At 38.9% G+C, this 10249-nt stretch overlaps 1 protein-coding gene across 2 annotated transcripts; it reads right to left on the reverse strand.

Moving 5' to 3' along the window:
• Window positions 1–5039: 5039 nt before the first annotated feature.
• On the reverse strand, window positions 5040–10166 carry LOC123841243 (centrin-4). Of its 2 annotated transcripts, none has more exons than XM_045870888.3 (5): window positions 10048–10166; window positions 8481–8627; window positions 7957–8085; window positions 6767–6904; window positions 5040–6612 (listed from the first exon to the last, which is right to left on the reverse strand). In XM_045870888.3, the coding sequence occupies exons 1-5, from the start codon at window positions 10048–10050 to the stop codon at window positions 6523–6525; spliced, it is 507 nt and encodes a 168-aa protein (XP_045726844.1). In that variant the 5' UTR covers window positions 10051–10166; the 3' UTR covers window positions 5040–6522. The 2 variants fall into 2 exon arrangements, with proteins under 2 accessions (XP_045726844.1, XP_045726843.1); XM_045870887.3 differs by lacking the exon at window positions 10048–10166 and adding an exon at window positions 9286–10036.
• Between the last annotated feature and the right edge of the window lie 83 nt (window positions 10167–10249).

Here is a 10249-nt window from a genome sequence, read left to right on the forward strand (position 1 = left end):
GGGTCCAGATCAAGGTGCCAGCCAGGATACTCTCCCTCCTGAAGCTTATTCTTTAACTCTTCCAGCTCCTTAGAGCTGTCAGCATTCCTTGACTTATAGGCACATTGCTTCATCAGATCTTTAGTAATTCTATTTTTCTTCAGTCTAGAAGGAAATGCTACATAATTAGGAATTAAAGATACTGTGAAACACTTAAGAATGTTCATGAGCATCCATGCCATTGTAGAAACAATATTTTCTGCCTCCATGATTACATTACCTTCTCTTCTATGTGTCAAATATCCTTCTGCCTCTCTTTTTTTTTATTTTATTATGTTATGTTAATCACCATACATTACATCATTAGTTTTTGATGTAGTGTTCCATGATTCATTGTCTGCATATAACACCCAGTGCTCCACTCACTATTCTTTAATACCCATCACCAGGCTAACCCATCCCCCCATCCCCCTTCCCCTCTAGAACCCTCAGTTTTTTTCTCAGAGTCCATAGTCTCTCATGGTTCGTCTCCCCCTCCAATTCCCCCCCCCCCTTCATTTTTCCCTTCCTACTATCTTCTTTTTTTTTTTTAACATATAATGTATTATTTGTTTCAGAGGTACAGGTCTGTGATTCAATAGTCTTACACAATTCACAGTGCTCACCATAGCACATATCCTCCCCAATGTCTATCACCCAGCCACCCCATCCCTCCCACCCCCCACCACTCCAGCAACCCTCAGTTTGTTTCCTGAGATTAAGAACTCCTCAAATCAGTGAGATCATATGATACATGTCTTTCTCTGATTGACTTATTTCACTCAGCATAATACCCTCCAGTTCCATCCATGTCGTTGCAAATGGTAAGATTTCATTCCTTTTGATGGCTGCATAATATTCCATTGTATATATGGAATGCATATGTATGTATATGTATATACCACACCTTCTTTATCCAGTCATCTGTCGATGGACATCTTGGCTCTTTCCACAGTTTGGCTATTGTGGACATTGCTGCTATAAACATCGGGGTGCATGTACCCCTTCAGATCCCTATATTTGTATCTTTGGGATAAATACCCAGTAGTGCAATTGCTGGGTTGTATGGTAGCTCTATTTTCAACTTTTTGAGGAACCTCCATACTGTTTTCCAGCGTGGCTGCACCAGCTTGCATTCCCACCAACAGTGTAGGAGGGTTCCCCTTTCTTTGCATCCCCGCCAACATCTGTTGTTTCCTGACTTGTTAATTTTAGCCATTCAGAACATTCCATCCCAAAGCAACAGAATACACATTCTTCTCTAATGCCCATGGAACATTCTCCAGAATAGATCACATCCTAGGTCACAAATCAGGTCTCAACTGGTACCAAAAGATTGGGATCGTTCCATGTGTATTTTTGGACCACAATGCTTTGAAACTAGAACTCAATCACAAGAGGAAAGTTGGAAAGAACTCAAATACATGGAGGCTAAAGAGCATCCTACTAAAGAATGAATGGGTCAACCAGGAAATTAAGAATTAAAAAAATTCATGGAAACCAATGAAAATGAAAACACAACTGTTCAAAATCTTTGGAATGCAGTAAAGGCAGTCCTAAGAGGAAAATATATAGCAATACAAGCCTTTCTCAAGAAACAAGAAAGGTCTCAAATGCACAACCTAACCCTACTCCTAAAGGAGCTGGAGAAAGAACAGCAAATAAAGCCTAAACCCAGCAGGAGAAGAGAAATAATAAAGATCAGAGCAGAAATCAATGAAATAGAAGCCAAAAGAACAGTAGAACAGATCAACGAAACTAGGAGCTGGTTCTTTGAAAGAATTAATAAGATTGATAAACCCCTGGCCAGACTTATCAAAAAAAAAAAAAAGAGAGAGAGAGAAATGACCCAAATAAATAAAATCATGAATGAAAGAGGAGAGATCACAACGAACACCAAAGAAATCAAACAATTACAAGAACATATTATGAGCAACTATATGCCAGCAAATTAGATAATCTGGAAGAAATGGATGCATTCCTAGAGATGTATAAGCTACCAAAACTGAACCAGGAAGAAATAGAAAACCTGAACAGACCCATAACCACTAAGGAAATTGAAGCAGTAATCAAAAATCTCCCAATAAACAAGAGCCCAGGGCCAGATGGCTTCCCAGGGGAATTCTACCAAACATTTAAAGAAGAATTAATACCTATTCTTCTGAAACTGTTCCAAAAAATAGAAATGGAAGGAAAACTTCCAAACTCATTTTATGAGGCCACCATTACCTTGATCCCCAAACCAGACAAAGACCGCATCAAAAAGGAGAATTACAGACCAATATCCCTGATGAACATGGATGCAAAAATTCTCACCAAAATTCTCACCAAAATACTAGCCAATAGGATCTAATAGTACCTTAAAAGGATTATTCACCACGACCAAGTGGGATTTATTCCTGGGCTACAAGGTTGTTTCAACATCTGCAAATCAATCAATGTGATACAACACATTAATAAAAGAACAAGAACCATATGATCCTCTCAATAGATGCAGAAAAAGCATTTGACAAAGTACAGCATCCTTTCTTGATCAAAACTCTTCAGAGTATAGGGATAGAGGGTCCATACCTCAATATCATAAAAGCCATGTATGAAAACCCACAGCGAATATCATTCTCAATGGGGAAAAACTGAGAGCTTTCCCCCTAAGGTCAGGAACGCAGCAGGGATGTCCACTATCACCACTGCTATTCAACATACTATTAGAAGTCCTAGCCACAGCAACCAGACAACAAAAAGAAATAAAAGGCCTCTGAATCAGCAAAGAAGAAGTCAAACTCTCACTCTTTGCAGATGATATGACACTTTATGTGGAAAACCCAAAAGACCACCCCAAAACTGCTAGAACTCATACAGGAATTCAGTAAAGTGGCAGGATATAAAATCAATTCTGCATCTCTTTTATAAAGATACTTGTGGTTGCATTTTGGGCCCACTAGATAAGCCAGGAAATCTAACTCATTGTCCTTAATTTGATCATAATGCAAAGTTGCTTTTTGTTTATGTGTGTGTGTGTGTGGTTTGTTTTGTTTTTTTGGGGATTTTTTGTCATATAAGATAACATTCATGGTTTCCAGGGATTAGAACATGAATCTTTTTGGAGGCCATTATTCAGCCTACTACTTTCCTTATTTTGATTTTTCACATATTTTTGACCATTTCCATATCCTTTTCTATGAAGTGCCTACTCAAGTCTTTTGCTCACTTTTAAAAATTGGGCTTTTTCTTACAGATTTTTAAAAATTATATGTTCTACATACAAGTATTTAGTCAGGTAGATTTATTAAAAGTATCTTTTTCCACTTAGTAGCTTATGTCTTCATTCTCTCCTTTCATGAAGAGAAGTTCTCATAGTACAATTTATCAATGTTTTCCTTTAAAGTTAGTGGGTTTTGTTTCCTAATTAGAAATCTGATCTCAAGGTCATGATCATATATTGTTACCTTGCATGTCTTGATCAACAATAATTTAGACTTAGTTTTTATGTATAGTGTCAGGTTGGGGTCGTTTTCTTTTACTCTTTTTGGATATCCTATTGACTTGGAACAATTTATTATAATGTTCCACTACTCTGCAGTTACCTGTATCCTAAATCAATGGCCATATACATATGAGTCTGTTTCAGGACTTTCTGTTCTATTCCATTGGTCCATTAGTCTATCCTAGTTAACACCACACTATTCTAATTACTATGACCCTATAATAAATCTTGATAGTCAGGCAAGCTAGCCTCTCACCTTGTTCTTTGAGTCTGTATTGGTCCCTTGGATTTCCATATAAATTTTAGGCTTGTCAAGTTTCACATAGGCTAGGATTTTGATTGCACTATAAGCTATAGATCAATAAAGGGAGAATTGACATCTGTATAATATTGAGTTTTCCAATCCATGAACCTAATAATATTCCTCCATTTATTTAGGTCTTCTTTAGTACTCTTCTATAGTTTTTGATGTTGAAGATCTGTGCATCTTCATTAGATTCAGTGGTAAGATTTTTATACTTTTAATACTATTAATAGTATCTTAAATTTCATTTTCTAATTACTCATATCTGGTTTGTAAAAATAGAATTGTGCTTATATTTGTATTTGCATAACAACTTTGCATCCAGCAATCTCTAAATTCTTTGGGATATTCTATGTATATATATACTGTCATCTGCAAATGGAATTTTATTTCTTCCTTTCTGATCTCTTTTTTTCTGTTTCTTGCCTTAATGTACTGGCTAGCACTTCTGTACAATGTTAAATAGAGGTAGTGATAAAGGACATTCTGTCCTAGGGAGAACTGGGGATTGAATGAGAAGGAACTCTTTGAACTTGTTCATGTATATTTAGAACTCTTTGAACTTGTTCATGTGTATTTTTAAGTATACTACCCACTTAAAAATATAAATCATTTAACAACTTAAAGCCCATAATTTTCACATATGAAGCATGTTTAACAGTTATGTCTTAGCCTAGAAGGAAATGCTGCATAATTAGGAATTAAAGACACTGTGAGGGCGCCTGGGTGGCTCAGTTGAGTGTCTGCCTTCAGCTCGGGTCATGATCTTGGGGTCCTGGGATTGAGCCTTAAATCTGGCTCCCTGATCAGCTGAGAGCCTACTTCTCCCTCTGCCCCTCCCCCAGCTGTGCTCTCATTCTCTCTCTCTCTCTCTCCCCCAAATAAATAAGTAAAATCTTTAAAAAAAAAACCTCACAATTGTTAAGGGGCGCCTGGGTGGCTCAGTTGGTTAAGCGACTGCCTTCGGCTCAGGTCACGATCCTGGAGTCCCGGGATCGAATCCCACATCGGGCTCCCTGCTCGGCAGGGAGTCTGCTTCTCCCTCTGACCCTCCTCCCTCTCATGCTCTCTGTCTCTCATTCTCTCTGTCTCAAATAAATAAATAAAATCTTTAAAAAAAAAAAAAATAAAGACACTGTGGAACACTTAATGAGCGTAAGCATATATACCATTGTAGTTTCAATTGAAAAAAACCTCTTGTGTTGACAAAACCTTGAGTCTTCATTTCAGTTGAGCTAAAAATGAACTAGGTGGGGCAATTAAAGTTACATTTTCTATAATCCTTTCTTGCTCCAAAGACAATTACTTAGATTTAGGAAGAGTTTGTATCCAGCAAGTGGCATCTGTTGCCTATTATCAGGAGCAGAAACCTGAGAGCTTCTGCCAGTGCATCTTGGTATCAGTTTAATTGCCAAGGAAAACACAATGCAGTCAACTACGGGGTGGAAAAATTCTTCATTCATATAGAGAAGAGACAGAGCAGTATCAGTTTCAGTAGCGAAAGTCGGTTTCCCATGGCCAGCTGGCCCCTCCCAGAAGCCAATACAGGGCAACTGGCCTGTAAACAGCCATCCTGTTGTGCTGCAGAAGGAGCCCACCCTCTCTGAAGGGGACATCCCCTTTCCAAAGTGGGGTTGGCCAGGTGCCATATTACACACACAGGCACCATATTATACACATGCTTAAGCAGAAAAAAGTACATATGGAGTCTGAAATGGAAAGATATTCACAGACAATTCCAGCATAAGCTATAGAGACTCTTTCTTGGTAAAGAAGTATCCTAGGCCCAAGGCCCAGTCTTGTGTGACCCAGTGGGGGATCAAAAGACTGTATCTTGAGACTGCCTTTCCCAACAGTTTGGCTCTTTCATAAAACAAAACAAAACAAAACAAAACAAAGTTAAATTACAAGAGTCGTAATATTAAATGAGTTAGAAAATATACACTTAAATTATCCTGAGATATTTTATCCATAGGGAAGCTGCATAGTGAAGCATAAGGATACAAGATTTAGAATCCATGTTTTACTTATTATCTATGAACAACTGAACAATTTTTAAGTCCTCTGAACTTTAGTTTTCTCATATGTAGTAAAATGGAGCTAATACTACCAGCTTCCCCAAATTGTAACATTGAGATAACATATGTAAAATCCCTAGCACCTCCCATGCAGAGGTATTAAAAGCTCACTTGCAGGGTCAAACTTACAGGAAAATCTAGGTAGTACAAGTACTGCTTTGAATTTCTTTATAAGAGGAAAACTAGCAAATAATGTAGTTGCTAGGCAATTTTATTTAATACTTTACATATCTGAATAACTGATTAAAAAGCAAATATTTATCAGTTTTAAAGAGTTGCACAAAAAGAAAATAATAGGGAAACTAATTGCTTGTTCGCCAAATTCATTTGGATGTGGGGTCAGTTTCATTAAACTTAAAAAAATTCTAAGTCTTCAGACCCTGGAGCTCTAAAAGTAGCAGTTGGAATTAATACTGGTTTGGGATCCATGGTTCACAGAAATCATTACATTTTCTTTGTTTCTTGATGCTGCAGATTTAACAACATATTGGTAGAAACATGTAACTTCTCACATGGATTAGACATCAAGAGACCATTTTGTGCATATAAACTAAAACTTGAAAATACATTCAGATATGATGGAACTGTATAGCAAATATAAAGTTGTTAACAACTTTCCAGAAGGAATAAAAAAAGTATTAATAAAGAGTGGTCTTTTTCATCATTCTCAAAAATTCTTCCTCATTTATTTCTCCGTCCCTATCACGATCAGCTTCATCAAGCATTTCCTGTAGAACAAAATGTAAATATGATATGTGAAATCATTAAAAATGAATGATATAAATGAATATTCAAATACACAAATTTTATTTTGAATGTATTTGACCAACAAAATTAAGATTTATATACATGTAAATCATAATTATAAAAATAAAAAATTACCTGAAGTTCATCATCTGTTATATTTTCCCCCAGTTCTTTAGCAACCCTCTTGATATTGTTTAGTGTTATGCTTCCAGTATCATCATCATCAAATAATTTGAAAGCCTTCAATATTTCTTCTTTTTCATCTTTTTCACTCTTTAAAAACAGAAGCAATTAAATGTCATTAATCTTTCATTTATTCTATCAAATTGGACTTATGGGGTGTTTGAGGTCTAGAGTAGCAATGTACCAGGTAGCTGAGTTCTGACTTTACTGCTATAACTTTTTTTTTATTATTATGTTATGTTAATCACCATATGTTACATCATTAGTTTTTGATGTAGTGTTCCATGATTCATTGTTTGTGTATAACACCCAGTGCTCCATGCAGAACGTGCCCTCTTTAATACCCATCACCAGGCTAACCCATCCCCCCACCTTCCTCCCCTCTAGAAGCCTCACTGCTATAACTTTTAATAATTATTCCAAATGCACTCACATTTGCTCTCAAGGTATCTTAAATTCAAGATTTGTTAAAGTGGAAGAGGCAAGGATGGTAAAGAGAATATATCTCTTATTAGCACCAGCAACTGATATCCATTATCAAAAATGTAAGCTCTAAGTTCTGAGAACATCGGGAGGTTGTCTCATCCAATGCTCTCTAGAATAGTGCTTGGCAAAAATGGGCACTCAGGAGATGTTTGCTAAATTCAAGGCTTCAAAATTCTGACCCCATTTCTCTCTATCCAGCTATATATCCTTATTATTTCCTAACAACCTTCTCCACACTGGACAGTCTTCATTACTATCCTGAAAACATCTTTAATCTTGCTATTCCTATCTACCTAAATCCTACCCATCTTTAAAGACCTAGTTCCGGGGCTCCTGGGTGGCTCAGTTGTTAAGCATCTGCCTTTGGCTCAGGTCATGATCCCAGGGTCCTGGGATCAAGCCCAGCATCAGGCTCCCTGCTCTGCGGGAAGCCTGCTTCTCCCTCTCCCACTCCCCCTGCTTGTGTTCCCTCTCTCGCTGTGTCTCTCTCTGTCAAATAAATAAATAAAATCTTTAAAAAAATAAAAAATAAAAAAATAAAGACCTAGTTCCAATTCTTCCTCTATGAAACCTCTGATTGTTCCAGCCAAAAAAAAAAAAAAAAAAAAAAAGTAGAAGGCTATTGCTTGTATTTCTTTGAAAAACAAAATCACTACCATTTTTACACTCATTATGGCAAAAAAATCTTCAAAAGTAATGGTGCCAATTCCTTCTTTGTCGATTTCAGCTATCATTCTTTTAATTTCTTCTTTCTTTGGTTCAAATCCTAAGGCTTGCATTGCAATCTGAAATAGGAAGCAAATAAATTATAATATGTCACATTCTCATTCCTAGGTTGTAAATGACCTATTAGTGACTAGATTTTCTCTTTTTCACTATGGACAAGGCATAAACCTAGGGAAAGTTAGGTCAGGAGGACTAGGTTCCAGTCCCACTATGCCACAGGATATGTTACTGTCACCTGCTGGGTTTTGTTGTACTCATTCATAAAATAAGAATAAAATGCCTAACAAGATACTATTTTGTTAGTACGAGGCAGGTATATATACTGAAGGTGTAGGTGTCCACACTGATGAGATTTTATATCAAGCTTTTAGACGGCTGCTGTTAAAGACTGAAAGATTGTCACAAATAAATGATGGTTTTTAAAATGTCTTAGAATCAGAAGTAATTTCAAAACCTTCAGTTCTTTCACATCTATGGTTCCAGACCCATCAACGTCAAATAAATCAAAGGCCTCTTTAATTTCTTGCTTTTGGGTTTCATTCAGTTCAAGTTTTGCTGCTCTTTTCTTCCCTTGGTCTGAACCTGTGCAGTAGTTGGATGCCTGTAATAAATACACATGTGCATGAAAAACTATGTAACTGGAAAACTTACCAGAACCAGAATAATCGATGATAAATATAATAAATAAGCATATTCGAGAACCCTATTCCCTACTATATAATGACCATCAGCAATTTCCCTTTTCCCTTTGCTAACATTTATGCTTTTAGTTATTAATATCTTGGTGGAAAGCCTGGTTCTTTCTACCACTTAAGTTTTTCCTGCAAACTAGTGCTTTTTTTTTCTTAAGATTTTATTTATTTATTCAAGAGAAAGAGAGAGAGAGAGAGAGAGAGAGAGCACGACAGGGGGTAGGGTCAGAGGGAGAAGCAGACTCCCCGCTGAGCTGGAAGCCTGATGTGGGACTCGATCCTGCGACCCCTGGATCATGACCTGAGCCGAAGGCAGACGCTTAACCAACTGAGCCACCCAGGCGCCCAAACCAGTGCTTTTTGAGAGAGAGAAGAGGCAAAGGCATGCATGCTCCAACAGTAGATGTTATGTCCGAGTACGAGTACGAGCCTTACTTGGGATATCTAAAAAGTAGTGTCTAAGGCACACCTTTCATCTAGGCCTATATGTCTCGTAACAAAATTTGTTTATTTTGTGGGATAGGTTTGCTTGAAACATAATACCCTTTCCCACCTATTTTAGCGTACTTTTCTATATTGCAGAAGCTGAGAGATGAAAACTCCATTTTCCAGGTGAAAAACTACTCCAGGGATCGGAGTAAGAGTAAAAGTTGGGCCAATTATCAGCATCCAGGTAAGGTGGAGGTCATCTTCCTGCTGTGTGCCATTTTCCCGCAAGCAAGGTCACAGTGTTACTCCTGGGGTTTTTCTGCAGCCTCATTTCACTATCTTGTCTCCAGCTTCGGGTTAAGAAGCAGTGGCAGCAGGGATGGCAACTGGGCATCACGGTCCTGTGCGCCTCGCCTCCGGTCTCACGTGGCGGCGGCGGCGGCTTCCTGGTCCCTGGACTGCAGATACACAGGTGTGCAGTTCCAGCCTTCAGAACCTTCACCTTCCCAACCGTGGCGGAGTGAGGAGCTACCCTGGCCACTTTTTCGGAGTTCAGGGCCTCTTTGCTAGAGGGCTGGACCCTCCAACAGTTTCTAAGCCTCTTATTCTCTGTATTCAATTCCTTTCTGGCTAACCAGTGGTCTCCGTTTGCATCACGGAACCTATCGCGGTTGGCGGGGACGACGCGGAACGAACGAACTGCAGGCCCGCTCTTGCGGCCCTAGAGCCACGGCAACGTGCTTCTAGTTGGCCACGAGAGGAGGGGTTACTAAATGACGCTCGAGGATCAGGGGGTATCGAATAATACATTTCATAAACCAAACAAAATTCCTTCCTTGCTCCGGCTTGAAACTTCAGCCCTAGGCCCGGCCCAGCAAGGGGTTACGGCTTGGCACTCACCATGTCCCCAACCGGTGCCCTCAGCCGGGACCTCCCGGCCTCAGCCGCCAGCCGCGCAGCCCAACTGCAGTCTACACAGTTCAGCTAAGGCCGCTCTAGCCACCCTCTCAGGCAGCCCCGCCCACCCAGGCTTGCCTACTGATTGACAGTTATTCTACCCAATGGTCAGAAAAGAAGGCGCTTGCATCCCGCCCCCTCTCTA

This window comes from Mirounga angustirostris, unplaced genomic scaffold (genome assembly GCF_029215605.1).
Source record: "Mirounga angustirostris isolate CCGP_5_RB_7025 unplaced genomic scaffold, mMirAng1.0.hap1 SCAF_2, whole genome shotgun sequence".
Lineage (NCBI taxonomy): Eukaryota > Metazoa > Chordata > Mammalia > Carnivora > Phocidae > Mirounga > Mirounga angustirostris.